The sequence below is a fragment of the Lemur catta genome, chromosome 11 (genome assembly GCF_020740605.2).
Source record: "Lemur catta isolate mLemCat1 chromosome 11, mLemCat1.pri, whole genome shotgun sequence".
Taxonomy (NCBI): Eukaryota; Metazoa; Chordata; class Mammalia; order Primates; family Lemuridae; genus Lemur; species Lemur catta.
Genome location: NC_059138.1, coordinates 32,470,451 through 32,498,405, shown reverse-complemented (window position 1 = coordinate 32,498,405; position 27,955 = coordinate 32,470,451). Strand labels below are relative to the sequence as shown.

The 27,955-nt window shown below is 34.7% G+C and overlaps 1 protein-coding gene and 1 long non-coding RNA gene across 2 annotated transcripts in view; one reads left to right on the top strand and one right to left on the bottom strand.

Annotated features, from left to right (window-relative positions):
• LOC123647592 overlaps window positions 1-27,955 on the top strand; it is a 197,872-nt gene that overhangs the window by 152,017 nt on the left and 17,900 nt on the right. The window lies entirely within an intron of this gene.
• On the bottom strand, window positions 732-27,955 carry TMEM168 (transmembrane protein 168). Its single transcript, XM_045565166.1, has 5 exons — window positions 27,725-27,955; window positions 21,224-22,474; window positions 10,299-10,441; window positions 8,177-8,451; window positions 732-2,709 (listed from the first exon to the last, which is right to left on the bottom strand). Exons 2-5 carry the CDS (start codon window positions 22,349-22,351, stop codon window positions 2,162-2,164), a joined length of 2,094 nt encoding a protein of 697 aa, XP_045421122.1. The 5' UTR covers window positions 22,352-22,474; window positions 27,725-27,955; the 3' UTR covers window positions 732-2,161.

Sequence of the window (27,955 nt, the reverse complement as noted above, 5' to 3'; positions counted from 1 at the left end):
TAAAAGCCATAGGTAAATTAGTCTCATTAATTGTCAGATTTATTTTTTAATCTTTAGGTAAAAGTAACCAATCATCTTATCTTTCTTGTAATAGCTCTGTTTCCGCTCTATCTATGAGTTAATGTTTCAAAAAAGGCAGCTTTAATTTAGGATACCATCCCAAAGGGTCATTTATAGCTTTTTGTGTGTTTGGGTAGGAGAATTCATCAAAGTGAATATTCTATAACTTTTTGGTTAACAAATTAGCTCAAATCACATTTTTAGTCCAAAGACTTTTTTGTTTGTACTTTCACAAGAAATACAGACCAAAAAGTTAGGTTTGTAGTTGTAAGATTGTCATTTTTAATGTAATTTTTAGTACCATCTTAATATTACTTTATAAAGAATGCACTATATACTTTTATATTTGGCTTTGTCAGACTGAAGAGATATGCTTTAGTTAAAGCTAATTTGCTCACTAGTGGCTGAAAAATTTAAAAGGTGATTTTATTTAACATTAACTGTTTTTTGAACCTATTAGCTCATAATTTTAACACTGTCTTTTCTAATATACAGTTTCTGAAGAGAAGAACAGTAATGAAACACTATTTCATTTGGATGCTAATATAAAATATTGGAAATTTTCAGATCAATCTGCCATCAAACGAACTCTTCAAATGTGGGCATGTTTAATGACTACCACTTTTAATATACTAAAATATTCAACAATTGTTTGCACATTAAATGAAAAATTAATTTTTAACAAAATTTTATTCAAAGCATTAGGAGAATAACATTCAAAACATAGAAATAACCAGACCATAACAATGCTGCATAGATAGTGGTATATGAGTTCCCTGACTCTAAGTGACTTTCTAACCTCAAACTTCAATTTTCAAGTCACCTGGTAGAAAATGGTAGAGGCATTATTTTCTCTGAGGCTGGGAAAATGGCTTCAATGGCGAAAAGTCAAAGCATTTAAACAACAAAGATTAAATTACTCCCAAAGTTAATTCTATTCCCCTCTTGTTATTTTTCAAAGATCAAAATTTAGAATGTAACGATTATTAGAAGGGAATAAAAAGTGAATTACCTCTTAAGAGATAACCTGATCAGTGCCTGCTTTAATCAAAGCACTGAATTTCAGTTTTAAAAATTACAACCACACCATTATGCTTAACTAAAATTGCCAATATGAATACCTTTTTACATAATACATTACATGTGTACAAGAAAAAAAAAGACCTGTTTCCTATTCTTTGACTTTCAGTAGAAAAAAATGTTATCACTGAGGATTTGAAAAATAATTTTCATGGCAGAATATTAGCTCTAGAGACCAAAATCTTTTCTGAATACTTAAAATAGACTGAATCAGTCAATGGGAAATTGCTAAATTTCTTTTATAAGAGTACTTTTTGAAGAGGAAGACAATTTGCTTGGAAGGAATTTGTAGCTGGAAATATTGTTCATTACGAAAACATTAAGTTGCCCTGAGAAAGACTTTTAAAACTATCAGTGTTTTCAGGGGCCCCCACCAATGCACAAAGGAGCAACGTGTAGGTCCTAGTCTTTCATAATTACCTAAATAATGTTTGGATCTAAAAAGTAATTGGGGCTTCTCTGCTACATTGGATAACAGGTCACAACCAAGGTATCTGAATGTGATGGAGTATAAGCAAATTTTGCATTCATTTTCAGTAGGCTTCTTTCTTCTCTAAGGAGAAAGAGTCTGTAGGTCTTCAAAGAGTCTTGGATCAAACCTGTTCAGAAAAAAGAATCTTCTCTTAAAATAGTAAACAAATTTGTCTGGTCTACATTCTGTAATCTATGCCTAGAAAATAAGGCATTAGTCATTCTTCATTGGCCACCGTAGAGCACAGACAACAGTTTTCTTTCTAATCACAGGCATATGCAAACATTCCTGAAAGTGCATTGTTATTTTTAACATCCCTTACGCATTTACAGAGTCAGCATTTATGACTCCTTATATACTTTTAGTATAAAATAATGGTTATTCCCAACACCTTACATATACTGTAATTACTTGACAAAAGACAAAGTGAGAGCAGCTACAGAAGTAGCAAGATATATTCCACAAATAAAAATACAGCATACAAAAAATGGCAAGTTAGTGATAATTGGTAGTGTGAACTCTTAATAATGTCCCGCTTTGGGGTCCAAATTAAGATTTGACAAGTTTGAAGCCTTGTCCTGTGTCCAGCACGGTAGGAAGAAACCAACTCATCTTTAATCTTTTCAGGCACCTAAAACAAGTTTTGCAGATCCAAAAAAGGTTCAAACCACATAACCAATTTGCCAAATGCACCACAGGGTATGTAATACGAGGAAAGTGTAACATCCAGTGCTTGGCCACATCGCTTCCTGTTGGCAAATGCAGAGTGTAGTCACTCCAGCGTTTTGAAACACCATACACTGCTTTCACTGTGCGTCCCTTTTCAGTCCAGCAGATGTTATTACTGGAATTGCAGTTATATTCCACCCAGTCTTTTGTAAAGTCACCCAGCTGTGGTGGGTCAGCTTCTTCAACATCTACTGTCTTTACCATCTCCGCTCCTTGCACTGCAATATACTGGTCATTAATTTTTCTCACTTCTTTCACCCAAGGGGTTGAATTCTCACTGTCTAGTACGATGATAAGCCGGGAACAGAAGGAACCATTCTTTTCTCTCCACCATTCTAAAAGTGTGTCAAGGCGTAGTATGTCTCCACCTGTGAACAAGAGAAAATTCAAAAGCAATAATTTCTGAAGCCTCTCTTAAGTATATTTTCTTTAAATTCTTAGAATAAGCAAAAAAAAAAAAAGTGTTTAAAAGATCCTTTCAAAGTATCTTTTCAGAAGATATTTTAAAAAACAGATTTTCAACCTGAGGTAAAAAAAAATCCTCCTTACTCAAAGGGATATGCTATTTTAAATTAAATGGTTTTACATTTTAAATTTAGTGAAAACAATTATACAGGAAAACTAACATTCTACGGCAGAGGCACCAAATGATGGCTCATGGGTCAAACCCTGTTTGCCACCTGTTTGTGTATGACCTAAGAGCTAAGAATTGACTTTATATTTTTAAATGGTTGAAAGAAAATCATAAGGGTAATATTTTGTGATGTGTGAAATCACATGAAGTTTAAATACCATGTAATTATTTCCACAAATAACATTTTATTGGAACACAACCACACTCATTCATTCACATTCTGTCTATGACTGCTTTCACTCTACAATGGCAGAGCTGAATAATTGCAACAGGGATCTTATGGCCCACAAAGCCAAAAATATCTGACCTGGTACAGAAAAAGTTTGCTGATCCTTGTCGTATACTTTTGATAAATCAATGTTTCCTTAACCTCCTCATATGTAGGTACCTACGAAATGAAACACTCTTCCTACCTGTACAAGAATAAGTTTAAGAATGGATTTATATTTAAATCAATTTTATACTTGAAGAACACCAAAGAAGTTTTAAAAATATACCCCAAAAGGTCTAAAGTAAGTAAACTTCTGACCTAGAAACCTATCTTACAACTAGCTAGTAGGGTTTTACACTTGGTTCATTGTGAATTCTTTTTGCATTAATTTTGACTTTTAAGTATGCTACATTAAAATATTATTTATCTTGATTATTGAGTTTTTTGGCACTCCCTTGAGTTTTATGCCTGAGGGAATTGCCACCCTCAGCTCACCCTAGCCCTTCCCTGTATTGATGGTATGTTGCCGCAATCATTCCAATTCTAGGAATCTATCCTAAGGAAAACATAGAAGTAGGAACAAAAAATTACATACAAAGATCCTCCCACTGCTATCTAGGGTAGAATAAAATCTGAAACAGGGGAAGTAAAAGTAAATCATGGTATAAAACCTTAAGGGAGAATTTTATAACAGAATATTTACAAAGAAATTTTAGGCCAGGTGTGGTGGCTCATGTCTATAATCCCAGCACTTTGGGAGGCTGAAGTGGGAGGGTTGCTGGAGACCAGGAGTTCAAGACCAGCCTGAGCAACATAGCAAGACCCTGACTCTACAAAAAAATTAAAAAATAAGCCAAACAGGTGTGGTGGCAGGCGCTTATAGTCCTAGCTACTGGAGAAACTGGGGTGGGAGGACTGCTTGAGCCTAGGAGTTCGAAGTTGCAGCGAACTATGATCACCCTACCGCACTCCAGCCTGGATGACACAGTGAGATCCTATCTCAAAGAAAAAAAACAAAAAGAAATTTTAATAAGAAAATGTCTATATTAAGAGAAAAAGCATGACATAAAAGTATTATCTGCAAAAATTATAGCAGTAGCTATTGTTGGGTGTCTGATTTTCAGGTGGTTTTTAAAATACTTTTCTATATTTTTCTAAAATTTTTACACTAGACATGTTATTTTTATAATTAGAAAAAGTTTTAATATACTACAATTTACTAGCACAAGATTCAACAACTTAACTTCACAATGTACATATCTACCAGGAGCAACTGTCCTCTTTGTTAAATCAGAAAAATGGTATCACCAGAGAGAGAATCTATTGGATTCGATCAGTAATATGACCTCTAAAGCCAGGATATATCATATTCTTTATGTGTACTTAATTAATATTCTTTCATTCATCAGCCTACTATATCTTAAAACCCTGGAAACGAACACCTTGTTTTATGAATTGCTCTAACACGCATCCATATCATTTCAGAGACACTATTTCAATATATGGTCTCCACATACTACTAATGTATTGCTTCAGTTAACCTCCAGAAGATACTATTTTTTCAAAAATGGCCAAATGTCAACCTCTCATTATTACCAGCTATATTAAATTTCTCTACAGATCAGAGGATGACACAGATTATAAGAGCTATTATACAAATTCTATCTGCCACAAAACATCATTACCCAACATGCTATCCATAACTATTTCCATAAATATTCTTTAGCACATTCTACCCTAATTCTCTTACATAAATGCTCTTTAGAAATCAACAAGACTTAAGGCAGCATTAAAGCCCTTTAAACTATTTCCCTTCTCTCGTTTTGCTCTGCCTTCTCCCATGAATAGGTTCTACGCTGCATTTGGCTTTTGGCCCAGATGCAAAGTGCTTACATTTATCTCAGATAACAGCCATCTGATGCATTTCAAGTAACTGAGACTGCTTTTTAAAGGCTTTATCTGTGATAAACTGCTTTACAGATTATCTACATTTTTCTCATTTATTTCTGTCTCTCTTGTAATTACCATAATTGTTTTTTACCCTCAAGCAAAGAGGAAAAATATCAGGTTCCATATTATAAAACCCAATAAAACATATTCTAAGAAGTACTATGAGTAAAGGTATGGGATAAAGGGCAAATATAGATTCTCTTTCCCACAGTGATATTTAGTTCTGGACCTGTTTTTAACTTGCTAACCCAAGTAAAACCCAGTCATGACGTTTCCTATTTCAAAGGTTGGTAGAAAGATGAGTATTAATAAATATGCAGAGCTTAAAGCTCTCAGTCACTTCATTTGGAATAGATTAAAACATTTTCCTCAGAGCACGGTGTTCAGTACTATTTCTGAGATAGAATCAGCCTTCAAGGGCTATGTCTGAGGCAGGCCAGACTATGAACTAACTGAAAAGAAACCTGCTCCTGGTTCAACTTGGTTACCTGCAAGTGAGCCAGATGCCTCAGGCCAGGACAGTACACAATTGCTGAATTATGAGATAAAACCTACCACTTCTCAGGAAAGGGAGGGCAGTGTGCAGCTATGCTTTCTCCATTATTCCCTTTTTTTTTTTTTTTTTTTACTTTTTATAATAAAATCTCTGACAAAGAAAGTTACACAGGAATAAATCTTGGCTAATAGAGGAATTCTATATGGTCAATTTATTGGTAGCATACTTAAAAATAATTACAAAGATATCATTCCAGAATGTATCTGTTAGACGTTTACCTAAAATATAACAGAGTTAGGTCTTCAAAAATTATTCCTAACTCGTGATGAATAAAAATTTAAGAACACTAATTTATATACTGTTTATCTTAGTGTCTTACTTTTCCTAGAAAAAGAGAAAGGTGATATATTAGTAAACTGAACATCTAGAATTTATTTCCAAAGCCATCTTTAAAAAATACTTAAATAAATTTTAAAATATTTAACAAGAAAAATGCAAAATGCAAACATCTTGAAAAATGTTTATATTAGGTAATAAATCCTTCATGTAAAAACACACAAAAAGGTTCCTCTTAAAATTAATTTCTTATAACACTTAAAAATAACAAGGGATATATCCATGTCTACCAAAAGTATCCTTTTTTCCTCATTTGATCTAGGGAGAGTTGTTGTTTTAAGCATTGTAGTAAGTTTCCATAATCACTCCCTGCTTTTAGGTCTGAAATTCTATTTCTGTAAAGCTTTTTGAATTCACTAAAACTTTTTCTCTTGTGCTCTGAGAGTTAGTATACACAGAATGCTATACTTTATATGGAATTAAAGTAGGCATAAAGGTTAAAAAGTCATTTTCTACATTGTGATTAAAAAGTTATAGGTCAAGTAAATAGTTTTATAAACTATGTTTGAGTAGTTTTAGTGTTGAGTACCTTTTTGTAATTCCAATTTTTTGAAAATGGGTGATCCATGCTAACAAAATTATCTACTTAACCAGAACATGCCATTTCTCTACGATCCTAGTTTTCACCCTTGGAGACAACATGGGGGAAAAACACACTTTAGGAGTCAGGCACAGGGGGGCTTGAATCATGGTTCTATCACTTAGTATATGACCGTAGATAAGTTACAGAAGCACCTTCAAGCTTCCATTTCATCCTTTGAAAAATGAAGGTAACAGAGTGATGGTATCTGTCTCAAAGGATTTCACATGAAGATTCTATCTATTAATAACATGTGTAAAGTACTAAGCACAATAGCTAATGCTTAAAATATGCCCAATAAATGTTAGTTCACCTTCACCCTTTCTAGACAGTCACTGAGATAGTCAATATTTATTTGCAAAAATGAAATATTTCAAAAAAGTATTTCTCTTTATGATAAAACCTTATAAATCTGGCATGAAATTTGTGAGATCGCACTGGTTTCAAATCATCTCTACTTTAACCTTGAATTTGTTTCCTCCTGCAGTTCTTGTATTAACAGCTTTGCTTCTGTTTTTCTATACTACTTCTGTTTATCTTTTTCTTTGACCTGAATCTACATTTCCACTTTATGACATTATTGTATGTGTTCTTGGTTTAAAACATCTAATATCTTTCATGGAAAAAAAGCAGGATATAGTTAAATCTAAAAGAACTATTTCAATCTAAAATAAGAAAAATTACTTTCTTTTTTCATGATTTATTCAATGACTCATCCACCTATCAGTTACCTAAGGATCCCCTACTATGTGTGTTATAGGTCCTAAGCAAATAACAATTTATAAAACAAACCCTAGACTTATGGGGTCTGTATTATAGCTGGGAAGACTGACAAATTTATATATTATATAGAGAGATCTCATTTCTCTCTTGGCAGTAACTTTTGAGAAAGAAAGCATTTTTTTCCCCATATGCATGTAAACCAAATTATGGTTTTTTTAACAGCCTAAAAGCATCCAAAAAAATGCAAAAAAAAAAAAAACCCTTACAGATTTTTATATCTTAGAATAAAACTCAATGACCATTTAATATTACTGCTTCAAATTTTACAGATGAGAAAATTGAAGCCAATAGAAGTTCAGTCATTTGTCTAAAATAACACTGTTGCAGCAAATTAGGTCCAGAACCAAGGTCTACTGACCTACGTACTACTCCATTATCACATTGCCTGCTGTTAAAAATATTGAGCTTTCTAACGTAAATAAAACTACATGTGAAGGACTACTGAAATCGGCATTCATAACATTTAAAGACAAAAATACTAGTCAAAATAGTTTATCAGCTTCTGAAACATATATTTCATAACTCTGAAAACACTTTAAAGGGAAACTGATAAGTCTGAAATCAAAAATTTTTTCTATCTATAAGACAACCTTATTAGAGATTACTAAAATTATGCTAAACAGGTATGCTAAAGAAAAGAAAAACAAAAGAGTCATATGTATAGTTGGTAAACTGTGAAACAGAAAAAATTAAGAATCCTAGAAATTTAATGTCTCTGTGTGGATAAGAGATTTCCATGAATATGTGTATTTTCACAACAGTGAAACTGCCAAGAGTGAATTTACCTGCTAGAGCCCACTCTCCTGTACCATGGGTGTGTCCGCTGTAATACAAAATGTATGTATCATGTCGCGGTCCATCCACAGTCCGAAGTTCAAGGAAAGCTTTCAGTTTGGAATGCAGAGTATCAAAAGACAGTCCACTTGTGGAATAGTCACATCCATAGGTCTCAATCATATGATACGCAAAAAATCTTTGGATAGCGTTGAGCATGCCAGTAGACCTCAGATTTAACTCTTGTACGTGTTCTGGTGGAAGCAATGTTGGCTGACCATCCGGACTGAAGTAGGAGAAAAAACAATTATTTTGGTGTTTAAGAAGTATTCATTATATGTCACATTCTCATCTATCATTTATAATTAAGAATCACAACAGTTGTTGCTAACTAAATGGCAGAATTTTTAAAAATCATCTTTTCTAAAATTCCTATAGTGCTAAAAATTAAGCTTGGAAAATCAAGGCCTGGTTCCTAAAATTGTATTTCCTATCATTAAAACAATAACCAAACTAAAATCTGGGAGAATACATCCAAATGTAGAGACAGTTCTATTCTTACATATTTTTGTACTAAATGACAGATATTGGACAAAACTTCTAAAAGTATAAGTAGGATTATACAGTTTAAAGAACATCTGGGTGGGACTATAAAGAAAGAACTTTTTATTCTTGAGAAAAAAATTTAACATACAAAATATGAAATCAATATTTTAATTATATATTTATGTATTGAAAAATACAGGGTTGTTATAAAGTTGGGTTCAAGTTTTACTAACTTGAGGTAAATGATACTTCAAGTATCATAGAAGAAATGACAGAAGAAATTAATGACATTTAAAAACAATTATTAAAATTTAGGTCCATTGCCTTACACTATTCAACACTAATTGAAGACCTAGATCTGATCCTGAGACAAATGTAAAATGGTAAAGACAATAAACCAAGTCTTATACCTAACAAAATACCATCAATATTGAGGGGAAAAAAATCATCACTCCTACCTAGAAAAGGGATTTCTATCAGGAATTTTGAAAACTTCAGATTTTGCTTCATGTATCATCAATACTATTCTAATAATACTTTGGTGGTTTTCATTAAAATATTTTGTTCTATACTTGTAACATTTAACAATCATAAAAAAGTAAAAGAATAAGCAATACATAAAAAAACCATAATGGAGTTAAAAATCTAACTGAATATTGCTATTTCCACACATTCTTTCTGTAGAGTTGTCACATCTGACTTTATGTGACCCTTCCAAATCTGTTTCTTTCACTTCTCATGAGAACTTTTGACTTACTAATAAAACCTTTAACATGGAGGAAAATATTTCCTACAAATGTTCTATTTTGGGGTTTTATGTCAAATATTTGAAATCAAATAAAAATTTTTGATATTGAGGTTCCAACCCCAAAAGAAAGTATGATGAAAACTTGTTTATCAAAATTCATTAACAGCAAAGACCTATTTTTTTTTTCTATTTTAAAGGTATTTAGCTACAAAAGAAAAATAAATATGTAGCAATATTTATAGTTTTATAGAGATCTCTCACACATTTGGGGGTAAAAATTATTTTGGAATAAATCTGCAATCAAATATTTATTAAACTTCTGCCAATTTTTTGAATTCCTGGTATTTGTATGGCATTGTTCAGTGTGCAGAATGTTTTTACACTCATATTCTTATTAGCTCTTCATAAAATTCCTGAGATGAGCAGAATAGGTATTACCATGTACATTTTAGATAAAGACACTGAGGTTCAGAGTTACAATTTGCCTAAGGTAACACAGAATTCTGGCATCTCAGGTCCAGTGCACATTCTATTATATTTCAATATGTTGTTTCACAGAACATTTTCTTAAATAAGATACTCCCTTTAGGGTAGGACCTTTCCTTAGAAAACTTAATCATATTTTCTGATTTCTAGCTAACATATAACTCAATCATATTTATTAAAATACTTAAATTGAACCTTGAATATTATATTATCACTTGGAGTAGATTTCTAAAAATTTGGAATAAAGAAATACAACAGTTAAGTTTTGAAAAGTTATTTTACATCTATATTCATATAAATATTAAGAAAATGTTATGAATCAAATAATTATTAACTATACTAGATTACTGTACCTGCAGAAGTTGGTGGGAATCACAATAGCATATCCAACAGATGTTCCTCCTAAACAGTTACCCAATTCATGGAAGAGCCCATGAGCCATGGATTCCAATGGCAAAACAATTAGAAACATGCTCAAGAAGATTCCATTTGTTGGCTAAAAGAAATTCAAAACATGTTTACACAGTATGTGTGGATATATTTATGTGTATGTGCATATATATTGATATAAATGCATATCAATTCACATTTTCATCTCTGCTTTCAAAAATGATGAAAATAATGATCTAAAGACAATTGTAAGTTAAAACAGACAACATGGATGAGCTAACTAGCACAGAGAATCCTAAATTTATCTCTAAGCTTCTTGGAAGCTGTGGTGCAAAACACAGCACCTCACATTTTTTAAAATTTGTCAAACAATATCCTATCCAAAATAAAAAACAAAAACATACCCACTGTTAGAAATAACATAGAAAAAGCCAGAAAACAAAATTCTTATTAAAACTCACATGCCTTATGTGATTTTTCAAATAAAACGTTCATTTACTAGGGTACTTTAGAAAGAGCTCATCTTTTTCTGTGAAAAAAGTCCAAAAATTGGAATAAAATCTTAAGGTAAGAGCCTAAAGATATCAAAATGAATTTCATTCTTATAATACAGTTTACCTTTGAAAAGCACTGAACTCTCTATATATCTAAATTCAAAATGTTAACAAAAAAGAAAAACAAATAGTAAGGATATTTAAGCATCCTAAAAGTAGAACGGAAAGTAGAGAGGCAGAAGAAATATTAAAAGGAGGCAGCAATTAGGTATTAATTGCAATAAAAAAGCAGAAAAAATTAAAGGACCCATTTAAATGAGAAGAAAATGGAAGGATGATAGTCACTTAGTCCTGAACTGTATCTGTAGAATATCGACACTATTCCACATTCTTTCTATATTGTTACTGCATATACTATATACCTGTGTGCATGAACACACATTCTTAACACTGAGTGGTTCATCTATCAAAAATTTTAATAAAAAGTAGAAAATTTACTCCCATAATGGAAAATGGATATAATGCCCTAGATACATCCTATTTTATCAATTATATGACAAAGTATATACTCACTGAAAAATACAAATAAGTAAAAAAGATAGGTGATTAAAATCATTCCAAGTACCATCATCCAAACACAACTACTAACTTTTAGCTGATTCCCTACTGTTAGTATTTAGATTGCTTATAAAATTTGCCATTATAACAAAACTAGAATAAATATCAAGTTCTCTGATTATTAACGAGGTTAAATACCTTTGATCATCTGGGTTTCATCTTTGGTGAAGTGTTAAATATTCTGCACACTTTCTATGGGGCTGGTCTTTTTCTCATTGACTGACAGATTTGTTAACATTTTAGATAAAAGTCTTTTGTAGGTTGTAGTGCAAATATCTTTTCCCTTCTGTGACTCCCTTAATGCTGTTTTATGCTTTATATAAGTTCTTAATTGTAATCTGGTCATTTTGCATCACATTAAAGAAATCTTCCCCTACTCAAATGTTAAGAAGATATTTTACATTATTCTTTAAGGGTGTTATTGTTTCACCCTTCACATTTAGGTCTTTAATCCAAATGTAATTGATTTTGTTTATGATAATAGCCCAATTTCATTTTTTTATTCCGTAGGAACACCCAGTTGTCCAAGTACCAATTACAGAAAACATCAACCATTCCACATTATTCTACAGTGCCATGTTTGTCATAAATCAAGTATTCATGGATCTGTTTTGGGACTCTTTTGTATTCTATTGGTTTATTTGATTAACTTTTCACATATATCCTTTGGCCTTTGTTTACTCCTTTTCTTTCTGGGACTCTAATCAAACACAGATGAAATCTTCTCACTGTAGTATCCTCTTTGAGTTTTACCCTTTTCTTCAATACACTATTTTCCATAATTTTTCCTCTTCTGTGCTCCTTCTTGCATAACTTCTGGGTGCTATCTTCCAGTTCATTAATGCTCACTTCAGCTTTGTCTAATCTACTGTTAAGCTTGCACATTGAAATAACCAGGTGTTTTATTTTCTGATTCTAAAGTATCTATTTAGTCCTTTTCAAACCTTAACATTTTTTACAGTTTCCAGTCTCCTACCATCATGTCCTGATCTTTGCTTTTAGTTTTTCAACTTAGTAAGCAAGATGGTTTGCTCTCTGTTTGATAATTTCAATATCTCAATACTTTTTTCTGCTGTCTGTTGGATCTGCTGCTTTTAGGTATTTAACCTCATTAATAATCAGAGAACTTGAGGCCATGTGTGTACATACCTGGTTATATTTATGATACTTATATATATGTAAAAAAATATTGTGATTCATTTTAAGCCTAGGAAAATATCTTCTCCAAGAGAGGATTTTTGTTTTTTTCCAGAGAGGTGGGGGCATTACCAGTCTACATATCTTAATCCAGGTTTGACCACTTAATCCAGGTTGGACCACTAATAGGACACAAGGCCAGGCAGGATGCAAGTTCTTGAGAGAACTGTAATATACATAGCTCCACCTTTTCCTTCAGAGTGTCAGCTTAAAATGGCAGGTAATTTACCAGAGATCTCACTTCTAAAGGCCCTGGCTTTGATTTTTGCTCCTCCTGAGGGGACCAGAAGTACAGCTCAGCTTTGAAAATGATTTCCTCTACATTTATTAGTAATAAATGTCTGCAGGGCACAGAGCTCCGTCTTCCTGTCCCAGACAGTATGGTATGTTTTTCCATTCAAGTCTTCTTTTATAGCCTTCAGGAATTTTGTTTTATAGGATTTTTCTTTCTTTCCTTCTTTCTTTCTTTCTTTTTTTTTTTTTTTTTTTGTTTTTCAGAGACAGGGTCTCTAAAAAGTTGATCTCCCGTTCTCTTATAATCAATTCTATTCATGCTTTTGTATCTATCATTCCATATATAGGTCTCCAACAACCTTCATCTGAGTCCTAATGTAATACTTCTCTGTAGCCTGATACAGTTGACTATTCCTCCTCCAATTTATGTATATATTATTTTTAGAGATGGGGTCTCACTCTGTTGCCCAGGCTGGAGTGCAGTGGCTCAATCATAGCTCACTGCAACCTTGAAGTCCTGGGTTTAAGAAAATTCTCCTGCCTCAGGTTTCTGAGTAGGCATCCTCTACCACGCCCTGCTAATTTTTAAATTTTTTGTGGAGATAGGGTCTTGCTACATTGCCCAGGCTGGTCTTCTCATTTTATGTTTTCTGAAGAGTAGATATTCTTAATTTTGGTATAGTCCAATTTATTTTTTTTTATAAATCATCTTTTGATGTCATATGTGAGACTCTTTACCTGACCTCACTTGAATAGAATCTTTGCCTAACCTCTATGAATAGCTTTGGTTTTGTTTTTTTTGTTAGTTTTACTGAGCTTAATATTTTCATAGGATCATTCCAAGTTATTTACAGTAAGAAGCTGAAATTTTACCATTAACTTCTGTTGTGTTTTGTTCATAATCTCATTTCATCTTTAAAATGCAACATTGCAGCTGTTGTTTCCCACAATTTGTATTATGTTCACTGAATGCCCTATTTGCTTTCCTTTTATACTTTTTTCCTTAAATAAGTCAATTAGACTCAGTACCATAGCATTTGGTGTTAGTTTTACTGCCCATCTATAGGCTTTTCTAAAACTATGATAAATTATAACCCACAGAAGGATAAAACGGGGGAAGAGTGTCTAGATACCTAAGGAAACATACCCTAAGGCATTCTTATATTGAGATTCTCTCTGAAATTGTTCACAGGAGATTTTATATGCCTTTTCTTGCCAACCACTGTCATTTGCAGATTTCATGGGGTTTGAGACAGCTTTTTGTAGAAGTCCTTTTGACCCAAACCAAAAAAACTCCAATCACAGTTGATTTCTCTGGAAGGGAAGTGATGGCAGTCACTGTGTATGACAGATGTCTTGAGATCAGCCTCACAGCCAAGAGAGAGATGGGATCTGCAGATGATACACTGTTTCATTTCTAGCAAGATGGCAGGAACAGCTATAGTACCTCACTTGGCATGGGGAGCAGGGACTTTTCAAATCTGCTGCCAAAACTAGAAATGCTCATTTTTCATAACTTTTGTTTTATTTCATTTCTCCTCCTAAAGTTTTGAGCTATTTTATTCTATATGAGAAGGAAGACTGATTTCTATCTGGAAGATACAGAGAGCCTCTTTTAATTTCATGTTTTATCACTTCTGTCAGAACACTATGAAACAGATTTTTTTCCCTCCTAAAATACCAATAACAATGTTCTGAATATTGTTTTCTTCATGACAAGGAACATGATATTTCTTCTTCTCTTTAACTGGTTTTCCAACTTAAAACATTGAAACTTTTTTTAATGACTGTAGATATCAATTTTTTTCCATTTTAGTAATAACAGGATCTACCTGTTAACTATTTTCTATGTGCTAGCCACTTCACCACCACTCTTATTTTTTATGTATTAATTTGTTTAATTCTCATGACACTACAGATAGGTACCATGACTGTTCCCATTTTGTAGATGAGAAATGTGCCTCAGAGAGAGAACAGGAAACTTACTGGTATGAATCCAGGCAGTCTGCCTTCGTAGGCTTTACTCTTACTTAACCACCTTACTTAGTTTCGCGTAATTTTAGAGTGGGAAATGAGCCCAGCGATTATTTAATCTTTTGATTTTGCGCATGGGGAAAAGTAAGATTCAGTAGACTGCCTGAATTTGATTCTCAGACCAGTGTTGTTTCACCTTTATTAGGATTGTACTCTTAAAAAATTTCTATTTTTATGTTTTTTGAGGCTACTCAGCCAAAAAATAGATTTCTAATGCATCTACTAGGGCCTTAACAACTACATACCAAGATCTCCTAAATAGCAACAGTCATTTTGATTAAAAAGTAATAGTTGTTTAGATTTCATTTTGCTCATAATGACCTCATTTCAACTTAAAAATGCTACATTGCATATTACAGCTACCATTTATTGTGCTAGACATACCTTGTGTATTTCTAATATTTAGAATAAGCTCATAACCTAAATATTATCCCCTTTTTATAGATTCAGGAAATCAAGATTCAAAAGGTTAATTAACTTGTTCACATACACACAGATAGTAAGTGGCTGAGCTAGGACTAAATCAAAGTCTAACTACAAAGCTTAGGTGCTTTCCACTGCCTCTAGATAAAGAAATCACTTGACTTTAAAACTATAAAGTGGCTTTCATAATGTTCTTAAATTTCCTGAACTAAGCAAAGTTTTGAAAGTTGCCTATAGTTTCTTAAATCTAGGTTTCTCACATTGAACAGCATAGTATCTCCATTTATATATTGCTTTGTAACATACATTCGTATATTCTGTTTCTTAGTTGGGCTTCATTTTCTTTAGTTTTCACCTGGCTTACTTAAGGTACTCATACAAAAATACTTGTAAACAATCAAACAAGAATTATATGTTCCTTATATAAATGCCAGATTTTTTAAACAAAATTTTGACATTGGTATCTGTATGTCTGTGACATAGAGATTTTGTTCCTGTTACCTGAAAAATTTGGGGATATAAAATGTTGTATATTTTGACCATAACTTGAAGTTAAGTCTTAACTTGACATTAAGAATCTTTTCATGTGCTTATCTGCCATCTGTATGTCTTCTTTGGTAAAGTATCTGTTCAGGTCTCTTGAATATTTCTATTTATTTTTCATTTTTTTTAGATACAGGGTCTTGCTCTGTTGACTGGACTAGAGGGCAGTGGCATCATCATAGCTCACTGCAGCCTCAAGCGCTTGGGCTCAAGTAATCCTCCCACCTCAGCCTCCTGAGTAGCTGCGACTACAGGCGCACACCATCATGCCTGGCTAATTTTTTTATTTTTTTAGAGGCAAGGTCTCCCTATGTTGCCCGGGCTGGTCTCAAACTTCTGGCCTCAAGCAATCCCTCCTGCTTCAGCCTCCCAAAGTGCTGGGATTACACGTGTGACCCACTGTTCCCAGCTACAAATGTTTATAGTAGCTTTATTCATAATTACCAAAAAACTATAAATAATTTCAATGTCTCTCAGTTGTATAATTTGCATAAACTATAGCACATCCGTGCAATAGAAAACTGCTCAGCAATGAAAAGGAATAAATTATTGATATGCACAGCAACATGGATGAATCTCAAATGATTTATGCTAAGTAAAAGAAGTCAGACTCAAAAGGCTACATATTATATGTCTTTCTGTACATTACATTCTAGAAAAAGAAAATGTTTAGAAGAAAGAAATTTGGGATTGCCAAATGCCAAAGGTGGGGAGAAGGACTGACTACAAAGGAGTAGGGGGGAATTTAGGGGGTGATGGAACTGCTCTACATGTTGACTGTGGTACTGGTGGTCACACAACTACATGTGTTTGTCAAAATTGCAGAATTACTAAAAAGGGTGTATGTTCCTGTATGCAAATTTTTCCTTAATATTTTTTTTACGTTAAGCTAAGTAAAACTAACAAAACTCCAAACTTTTCATATGTAAAAGCTTAAGAGAAAGTGGCAAAGCCCATTTTGGGGAATTAAGGTCTAAATTACAATTGTGCTCCATTAGGCATGTTAATCTCATGTGTTTTGTTTTACTTTTCTAGTAGTAAAAGGAGAATACATTTGACCCCCTAAAAGTATACTTTAAAAGATAAGTAAATCCATTGTAAGATGTTTTATAATTTACCAATGCCAGCTGCTAGGTCACTAACCCAGTGAAATCCAAAATTACACTTTCTCTTACCCTACATTCCCATAGGCTCCCTTCAGTTTGTCAACATCTTTTTAACATTTTCTCTTTGACTATCCACCATGTCGGAACATTCAACGCTACATTTCATCAAGTAACATCAAATTCTCTTTAAATTTCACTTCTCAACAAGATCTATTAGTTTTTCCTTTGACAGTACTCTTAGTCTCATCCTTGTCATAGCACATTTTCCTATCACCTTAGTCCAAGTCCTTATCTCTTGCTCCTAGGTAGCCTTCTTGATTTCAGTCTATCTCTTTTGTTGATCCGTCCATGGCTGACAAATTGATCTACTCAAAAGGCTTCTTTAATTCTTTATCTTGCTACATTGGGTCTGCCCACACCTAACCAGTGGCACGGTTTTTCCAGTAGAAATCCACTGAAGGATATTTTAATTGAACAGTGAAAAAAATCAGTTTAGCATTTTAGTATTATTCTCACAGAAATGTGATGAATGGGATTAGATTACATTAAAAAGTTAATCAGTATTAATATTTTAGGAATTAAGTAATAGTTAATTAAAAACCAATTTAAAGAATTTGAGATAGCCCTTAGACTTTACTTAATGATGTTGTTATCCCCAAAACAGTCTTGTCCTAACAAAGCTATTAACTGTTTGCCTTTCACTATGAAATTTTCTGATTCTTTCATCATCCAAAAGGATTGGGATGTGTATAAATCCTGTAGATGCTTCCTAAATTGCATTTCACATAGACGTTAAAAGGTATTTGGGGGAGGGGTGGGTAATGGGAGTAGTGCAGGGTAGAGGCAAGGATTTCATGGTCAAGTAACTTTTGAAATGTTTCTCTTTCTGTACTTTGAACATCTTTTCTCTGAGCATACTCACTAATATCTCACAGAACACTGGGCAGAGTTTGAAATCTTTCTACAGAAGAATAGTTAAATCAAAATTAAGTTAGAAATTTTTAATTGCCTCCTAGGCACAAAACCTACACCACCAGCAGCACTTACCAAACAGCAACTAATTGGGGAATGATTCACTGGTCTTGAAGAGCCAAATGAATACCTTGCCACTCAATGGGTGCACTGCTGACCAGGAGTTCCTATATCACCTTGAAGATTTTTAGATATGCAAAGTCTCACACTTTTTCCCAAAATTACTGAATTTCAATCTTCAGAATTTGAACAAGATCCTCCACCTGATTCATAGGCATATTAAAGTTTAAGAAGCACTAGTCTAGAACAAAGATTAGTAAACTTTTTCTTAGAAGGGCCAGATAGTTAATATTTTAAGCTTTATAGGCCATACAGTCTCTGTTATAACTACTCAACTATGCTGTTTACCATACTGATAAGAGTCAGTATAGTAAGAAGATATAGCAAAGATGCATATACAACTACAAACAGAGTTGCAAAACACATAAGTTAAAAAAAAAATGACAGAATTGAAGGAGCAAATTGACAATGCAGCAGTTATAATGGAGATTTTAATCTCTGTATTATAGACCTAGACAGAAAATCAGCAAGGATATAGATTTATGAACAACACTATCAACTGACTTGACCTCACTGATATTTATATACACTGTACCCAACAACAGAGCACTCATTCTTTTCAAGTGAATGTGGAATAAAACATACATCAGGCCACAAAACAAGTCTTACTAAAAGACTAAAATCATACAAGCTACTTCTCTAACCACAGAATTAAATTAGAAGTCAACAACAGAAAAACATGTGGGAAATCCCCAAGTATTAGGATATCACACAAAAAATTTATAACCCATGGGTCAAAGAAGAAATTTCAAGGGAAATTAGAAAATATCTGGTGTAATGGCATAGTACTGACATGAGGATAGACATATAGATCAATATAACAAAATAGCTCAAAAATAAAGCATAACTTACAAAGGTGCCAAGGCAATTCAATGGCAGAAAAGATTATTAGTCTTTTCTATAAATGGTGCTGGAACAATTAGATATCCATATACAAAAAAAAAAAATCCTTTCCTCATACCATTAACTCAAAATGGATCATACACATATACCTACACGTAAAAAACGATAAAGCTTATGAAGGAATTGTGACCTAGTGTTGAACAAAGATTTCTTAGATAAGCAAAGTCCATAAAAGAAAAAGTTGATAAATGGGACTTTGTAAAATTAAAAACTTACTCTTCAAAAAAGCATCACTGCGGTGGAATTACAGGCAGGTGCGGTGGCTCATGCCTGTAATTCTAGCACTTCAAGGAGCCAATGGTAAGAGGATCGCTTGAGGCCAGGAGTTCAAGACCAGCTGGGAAATAGCGAGACCCTGTCTCTACAAAAAATAAAAATATTAGCCGGGCGTGGTGGTGCGTACCTATGGTCCCAGCTACTTGGGAGGCTAAGGCAGGAGGATTGCTTGTGCACAGAAGTTGGAGGCTATAGTGAGCTATAATGATGGCACTGCACTCTAGCCCGGGCAACAAAGCGAGACCCTGTCTTAAAATAAATAAAAAAGATAAGCCACAGACTGGGAGAAAACATTTCCAAATCCTTTATCTGATGAAGTGATAAGGGGCTTGTATCTAGACTATATAAAGAACTTTTAAAACTCAATCAAGACAAATGACCAAATTTGAAAATGAGCAAAAGATTTAAATATTAACAGATCAACTACAAAAAAGTAAATGGGTCACACATGAAAAATGTTCAACACCATTAGTCATTGGAGACATGCAAATTAAAACCATAATGAGATACTACTCCACACCTAAATTGAGGGATCAACTTCAAGAAAAAGAATAGAAGGTGAGAATCTAGAAATTGATTCTCTTAAAATTATCTTTGCTGATATACTCCTTGGAAAGCTTTTGTGTACCTCCCATGGTATACACACTGTACTTGAAGACCAATGGTATAAGAAAAAAAGAATTTGGTGACAAAGAAAATATTTGGTTAACAGAATTTGGCCTGGAATGGCATTCAACATGAATGAGAATGACTTGGAAAAGAAAAATTAGTTAGGCCTGGGAAAGGAGCTAGCAGGAAGAGGAGAGGCAAGGAAGAAGGAGAACTCTTACTAGAGTTTGTGACATCATCATCATCATCATTCTGATAGTCCCTAGCACTGGCAACTAGAGCAAAGTGAGGGCAATATCCTCAGGCAACACCCAAAATGTTTTCATCATCTGCTTGACTCCCACACCAGCTGCCTGCCACAGCCTATACTGACTAGAAACCATCATGCCCAGGCAAGTCTCCACAACTTCAAGTTCAAACGCTTCTAGAAATCACTTCATAGCAACAAACTGGTGCAAAGAAGAGAACTTCGCCAAGCAGAGCTGACCTTCCTTTATGTCCCACATTCCAGCCTGATGTATGCAGATCATAGCATTTGTCAGACTGTAATCATAATTTCATGTTTACATTCCAGCCTCTTCCCTGTCCCATGAGAGACTGTGCCTTCTTTAAGAACAGAGACATCCTGAGATCTTCAGCACCCAGCACAATGCCTGGCACATAGTACATGGTCAATAAATATTCAGTAAATGGAAGACTGGGTCTGTGAATACTGGAGATACAAACTCCCACTGTACAGTCTGAAAGTCTTTGTCTACAAGAACCTGTTTTTAAACATTTGTGCACAGCAAACATACTGTAAAATCCATTTTTCTGTCTTAGGAGAGTCTCTATAATTAGGAACCTGATAATGTTATATACCTAATCACTTTTTATATAAAATCTTCAGGGAAATTACTACTGAAGAAATGTGCTGTAGCCAGGAGACCACGGACTAGATGGAAGTTAGGTGCCCTTGTTCTTACTAGTACCAGTGACTCTGGATGTGTCTTCCCAGGCTTACAGTTTCCTCATGGGTAAAATGAAAGCATCAAAGTACAATCTCTAAATATTCTCCAAAGGCTAGTATTCTAAGCATCTTTAATCTATAAGTGTTTCACTAATGAATAATTAGGAAGTGGGAAGCATGTCACATGCTGAGTATTCCTAACATTTTGGTACGTCTTTGCTAGATATCAAACTAAATTATTATGTCAAAATGCAGTCAGTGCTTCAATTCCATGAACAAAATTAAATAACAGCCAAAAAGGAATCTGTTTTTCAAATCAGGAACTTGACCTTACAATTCTAATGTCAATTCTTAAAGCTAGAATTTTATCACATATAGGCATCGACATAATAGACAAACGGTAAGCTTACCTGCCACGAAACTGCTCCCAAAATCGCTGTTGCAAGAAGACTGAAAAAAACCAACTGCTCTGAAATTAAACAAAAATGACGCATCCCTTTGGATGCCATTATTCTGTCAAGGCTATTGTTATCTGCCCTGTGGGTAAAATATACTTTATGGCAGTCATTTAATTTGGTATGGAATCCCCAAAGAGTTAAAAGAAAAATAATATGGCAAATCATCCAGAAAATTCCAAAAATGGAAAAGCCTGGTATTACAAAATACCAGAGATGAGTGTCTCTAAGTTTAAATGCTGAAAGAATAAAAAACGTAAGCTCAATCATTCCAGTAAAAACAACTGAAAGTCTTCTGCAGATTCTTCCACGGTACAAAAAGGGTTTCCACCTTTCAGTTACTGAAAGTCCACTAAAATAAATGTCAAGGAAAGGATCAGTTATCAGGCAAATAAAAAAACATGCAAAAGCAATTGGATTTTTGGGAGTCTCCAATGAGGAAAAAAATAACAAGACTGCAAAAATAACTAAGTTTGGAATAGCTAGGAAAGACTTCATTCTCAGGTCAATAATCAGCATGGCCAAGGCTACAACAAGTAAAATGACACTCAGAGACTTTTCCACCAACATAGTTGTGCTGGCAATAGCAAATCCAACAAGTTCCAGAAATTCAACTGTAGTTAGTAAAGTGGGTCGATGACGGACATAACCAGAAATTCTCTCCACCAGAGAGCACAATATCCTTAATACTATGGAAGTTAAAAGCAAATACTTGGTTGATTCTTCTTTCACATCATTTTTAAAGGATGAATTATCAAGAAAACATAGGAGGCCAAGCAAGAATCCAAACCAAAGATTAGAGAGGCTTAAACTTGCTGCTTCCATTGAAAAATAATAATAGAGTATGCTGGCAATTCCAAGAACAAAAAGACCAAGAATAAAAATTACCAAAATTAAGGAATTTGCTGTTTTTTCCCATCTTACATACAGACCTAAGCATATAGCAACCAGTAAGTTGATTCTGGCTAAATAGCCAAGATATCTCACTGAAGAATGCATGTTCACTTCTCTATTTACTTCTTCCAGTCTTGTCATTGCTAAATAGAGACAATGACTAAAGCAATAACGCAGTGATTTACACATGTAATCGCAATTTAGGCCTTTCCCCCTACGTTACAAAAACTGCTGGTATTCATTCAGCAAATCCAATGTATCCGTAACTCCTATTTCAACATCTTCTCAGGTGGAAATTTTGTTTATAGTGATCTAAAAAGAAGAAAAAATATTTCAGTGTTAACTTTTTTGTCATTTATATGCATCTTCTTTATATAAAATAAGTGAAAAATAAGGGCTCTTCTGAAATCCAGTTTAAAACCTGATTTGCACATACCTTAATAGTTACTGTTTCTAGATTAAAAACTTGGCAGTTTATCCAAAAGAAAATGGCTGTGCTTTGTTTAAAAATTTTTTTATTTTAACTTCTTATGGGTACATAATAGTTGTATATCTTTACAGTGTACATGTGATGTTTTGATACAGGCATACACTGTGAATTAATGAAATCAGGTTAATTGGGCTATCACCTCAGGCATTTAACATTTCTTTGTGTTAGGAACATTCTAATTCCACTCTTTTAGTTAACGTATACCCTAACTTACTGTTGATTATAATCACTTTGTTGGGCTATCAAATATTGTTCATTCTAACTAACTATATTTTTGCACCCATTTATCATCCCTAATTTATCCCCACTCCCTACTACCCCTCGCATCCTCTGGTGACCATCATTCTACTCTCTGTCTCCATGAGATCAATTGTTTTTAATATTTAGATCCCACATGAGTGAGAACATGCTAGATTTGTCTTTCAGTGCTTGTCTTATTTCACTTAACATAATGTTCTCCAGTTCTATCCATGTTGTTTCAAATGTCAGGATTTCATTTTTGTGCCCATATAACATTCCATTGTGAATATGTACCACAATTTCTTTATCCATTCATCCGTTAATGGACAATTAGGTTGATTCTACATCTTGGTTATCGTCAATAGTGCTGCAATAAACATGGGAGGGCAGGTAACTTTTGGATAGACTGAATTCCTACCCTTTGGATACATACACAGTAGTGGGATTGCTGGGTCATATTTTTAGTTTTTTGAGGAAGCTTCATACTGTTTTCATGGTGGTTATGCTAATTTACATTCCCAGCCACAGTATATGAGTATACCCTTTTTCCATATCCTTGTCAGTATTCATTATTGCCTCTCTTTTTGATAAAAGCCATTTTAACCGGGCTGAGAGGATATCTCATTGTAGTTTTGATTTGCATTTCTCTGATGACTAACGTTGAACATTTTTTCATATATCTGTTGGCCATTTGTATGTCTTATTTTGAGAAATGTGTATTCAGATCCTTTGCCCATTTTTTAATCAGATTATTTTCTTTTTTCTATCGAGTTGTTGGAGCTCCTTAGACATTAGCTGTGCTTTCTACTCATCATAACTAAGGCTACATAACTCAATTACCATCAACTGAACTGTTCATCCAGAGTTGGTAAAAAATTCACCTAATCCATTCTTATTCCAATATCTAGTTTTTCAACATGCAAATGTAAGATGTTTGATTTTGCTTAGATGGCAGCAGATGGTTTTGTCACAATGAAAAACTACTAAGCTCTTAAAGGTAATGAGGGACTTCACCATTACCCCTAATTTGAAAAGCGCCAGTATATAGTAATAGCAGCCATTACTACCTGTCAAAAATGCCCCATGTCTTTTTTATAAGGAAGCTCTAAAATGTTATAAAATCTTAGTCTTTACGTTGTTTAACTAATAAACTTACTAGAAGTAAAGTTTAACTGTATTAAAGTTACTCAGTCCCTAAAGTTGAGCCATAATTCTCCCCGTACTTTCACCTCTCCTAAATTACTTTGATTATCTAACTTTCCAAATCTAAACACATTCTCTGTAGCAAACCAATTCTTGAACTTCCTAGTCAAAATTGAAAAACTGGAATGCTAACCAACAGTCATTGTGAAGTAAATGAAGGACTTTTAAATTCTATGAACAATTATTTGTTAAAGTTAAAATTATTTGTTATTTCAACCTTAAAGTCCCCACAAGTTGCACCTAAAACATGACAGTGGTCAAAAAATGATTTAACCATCTATTAGATAATTCTTCAAAATTTTCTAGTATACTGTTTCAGAAGAACTAATAATCTATTGCAATGGCTCTTGGTTACACTGAATACTTAAGGAGAACTCAAATCAAATATTCAAAAAGTAACAGGTTTGTGATCAGTTTACTTATACTTTCTTAATAGCAGTACACTAAAAGACCCAACAAAAACATGAGATAACCTGAAATTAATCCTTAGTACCCATTTGGCTGGAGAAGAATGTCACTAAAGCAACCTTAGGGTCTCTTGGAGATTCCAAGTAGTACAAATTCTATTTCTGTATTATTTTTTCTTTTTTGCACACAAGCCAATAGGAATAATTCTACTTCTGTGTGTATAACAGGCATTTTTTTACAACTAAATCTAATTAAGTATTCTAATTTTTCCTCAATTACATTTTTATTCAATTATTTATTTTATGTATCACACGATGTTAAAGGTGTCTTCCTTTGGTATATTTTGGTTTATCTTTTTAAGCGTGAGAAACTGATAAAATCTGCAATGCATTGAGGGTTTTTTTTTTAACATCACTGTTGTATGTTATACAGTCATTCAACAAACATGTTAGAATATATATCTTCAAAGGGTTGATGGTACAGTCTAGGCTCAGACTACTGAACACTGCTGGAGAGAAAAAAAAAATCAAACGCTAGGCTAAACGGTGCCACCATAAATTCATGAGACATACTTCTGTGTTTCCCTGACCAACACTCTTTCCCATTCTCTGTGACTATTCAAATCTCTCTTCCCTTTCCTCAAATCTCTGATACCCACTTTCCACTGCATTCTCACCAGATGACTTTTGTCTTTTACAGAGTCCTCAGAAGGGAGCTCACTTGAGTTTCCAACACTACCAACCTACCTCTACCTACATGTCTGGATACAGGGAAAGAAAGGTGTCCCTTCCCTACCTAAGGCTAAATCTTTTGGCCATACTGTGTATTTATTTCCTTCTGCCTCTTCCAGAACATCACATTCCTTCCTCTCTCTTTAAATTCCCACTTTTATCCATTAACACTTAAACCTTTGTAAATCTGTTTTTTAAAGTACAAAAAGAATAAAGAAACAAATAAAACAAATTATACTCGCTCATCTCCAATCTCCTCTACCAAGTTCAAATCTTCTGTCCTCCTTTTGACAGCTAATATTTAGTAGCTTCCCTTCTTACCCACTCACTGTTCAAACCACTAAATGGTGGTTCTCACCACACAACTGCTCTGCCAAGTTCTAAAATGGCTTGTAAATTCCTAAATCCAACAGGTACTTTTCATTTTGACATTATCAAGGACTCATCTTCTGAACCCTTTCCTTTCCTTGGCATCCCAAAACTAAGTCTCCAGATTTTCTTCATAACTCATTGGTTTCTCTTCCTCAATCTCCTTGAAGGCTCCTCATTCTCAACGCATCCTTTGGATGTTTAATCCCAAGTAGAGGCTTTTCTCTCACTATACACTGTCTCTGAGCAATCTCATTTATTTCCATGTCTTCAATTATTATCTATCTGAATGCACAATATATTTTATCTATAGAAATAGAAGCACCACCTCTGTTTTACACTGTCAACAGAGGTAAAAACCTGGAAACAAAAATGTAAACATGTGAAAAACTTAAAGTACAGTACATAGCATGCAATATATGCAGTTACCTTCTTATGGGCAAAAAAACAGCATGGCAAATAATTGTTTTTAAATGGCTAATTTATAAAAGTCTTTCCCCATTCTGACCTCATTCAAAAAACAGCCTGAATCAGAGAGTAGCACAAAAAAAAGCATTACAATCCTTTGCAACTACTGCCATCATTAACGATTCAATGGAAAATTACTCCAGAGACAGATAAAAATGGAGTGCAGAAGAGTCAATCTACATATGGGAAAAGTTAACTAATCACTGCGAGTCTGATTATTTTATAAAACTCCATATAGTACTCTAGCTCTCCTCTCTTCATCACCTACATTAATCCTCACCAAACCGTTACTCCTCTTTCTGAACATCTTTTAAATGTTTCCACTTCTTATCATCCCCAAGATCACCATCCCAATTTTGGCCACCATGTCTTAGATTGAATATTTCCCTGTATCTGCTCTTGCCCTTCTCTAAGAAGTGTCCTTTTTAACACCAAAATTTATTAAGTCACTCTACTATGTAAGACGTTCCAATAGCTTCCCATCACCCTTAGCAATGAAGTCTAAACTCTTACAATGCCTCATAAAGTGCTCCACGTTGGACCTGAATAACTCTTCTGCCTCATCTGTTACTACTGTTCCTTGCACCCTTTGTATGCCAGCCCTACTGATCTTTCAATACTAAACTGTACAAATGCTATTCCCTCTCCAAGCACACTCCTTTCCTTTCTCCTGGCCCCTCCCCAGTCTTCACACCTGGTTTACTCCTTCTCAGGTCTCAGCTTACATCCTTTTCTCAGAGCAATTTCGCCTGGCCCCATTACATGATCCCTGTACTTCCTCTATGTTAGAGAAATATTCATCATCACTTATTTAGTGTCTGCATTTCCCACTAGATCACAACGTCTCTGAGGGCTTGTCTTCAAAACTTTATGTCCACCGTCTAGCAGAAAGTCTGACACCAAGTAGGTATTCGACAAATACTTGTTGAAAAATTAAAGACCAATATAGAAATAACTACACTTAACAATAGTAGTTGCCTTAATGCACAAAAAATAATCTGTCTACTTTTCTACAGCTTATAAGTAGTAGAGCTCAGGAAGATTCCATAAATGTTTGTTTCTCTCTTGGCCTTAGGCTAACCTTCACTTAATTCACCCAAATTCCTCCAAACCAGTAAATTGTCTCTCCATGTCCTAGCTCTAGGTAATGGCTTCAAGGCACATTGTATCACTTCCATCATCTTTCACTCAGAAACTATTTCCGTCCCATCGAGGGGCGTCAAAAGCTGAAAGAACCACACGGCGAAGCCAGGGCCGGGTAATTCCAGGGCTCGGTTCTACGAGTTAAGATAACTCTGGGCCCATCTTATACGAGGAAAATGGCACCTCGAATATTAAACTCCTCAGCACTAGGGCAGCAACGGTAACTTCTTTCCCATTCGGCCTCCTGGAGAGCCGTGGGAGGCCGGAGGAGGAGGCTGGCTGGTCTCCCACGACTGCGCGAGGACGCGACCACAATGTGGAGTCCAGTCCAGGGGGAACCGTTGAAGGACACCGAGAGGCGCCCCCACACCCTCCCTTCTCCACCCGCCGCCCTCATCTCCCCCACGGGCAGGTATCCTGCTCTAGCCCCGGGAAGCCGGCTGGGCGGAGCCCTGGTTGGTGTCTGTGCCCAGACCTCGCCGCCCGCCATCGCCCCCACGGCCCCCCTACCTGACTCGGCCGTCGCCACCAACGCGCTCTCAATCCTCGGAGTCCGTTCGGAGGCTCACGCGGTAAAAGGGGGCTGGTGAGGTGAGGGCCGAGCCTGTGATTCCGAACGGGAAGGTGGCACGCCAGAGGGAGTACGGGCCCGAGGCCATGCGCACTAGTACAGGCCAGTCTCGGCAGAAACTTTCCCCGTCGCCGGCCCCGCCGCGGCCGCCATGTTGCCGCCGCCGGGTC

What these genes read in the sequence shown, in the direction of transcription:
- TMEM168 (XM_045565166.1), bottom strand. Translation starts at nt 22,351, where the DNA reads ATGTGTAAATCACTGCGTTATTGCTTTAGTCATTGTCTCTATTTAGCA. An exon ending in ATTCCCACCAACTTCTGCAG is followed by an intron (nt 8,452 to 10,298) that starts GTACAGTAATCT and finishes CTCCTACTTCAG; the next exon opens with TCCGGATGGTCAGCCAACAT. An exon ending in AGGAGAGTGGGCTCTAGCAG is followed by an intron (nt 2,710 to 8,176) that starts GTAAATTCACTC and finishes TCTTGTTCACAG; the next exon opens with GTGGAGACATACTACGCCTT.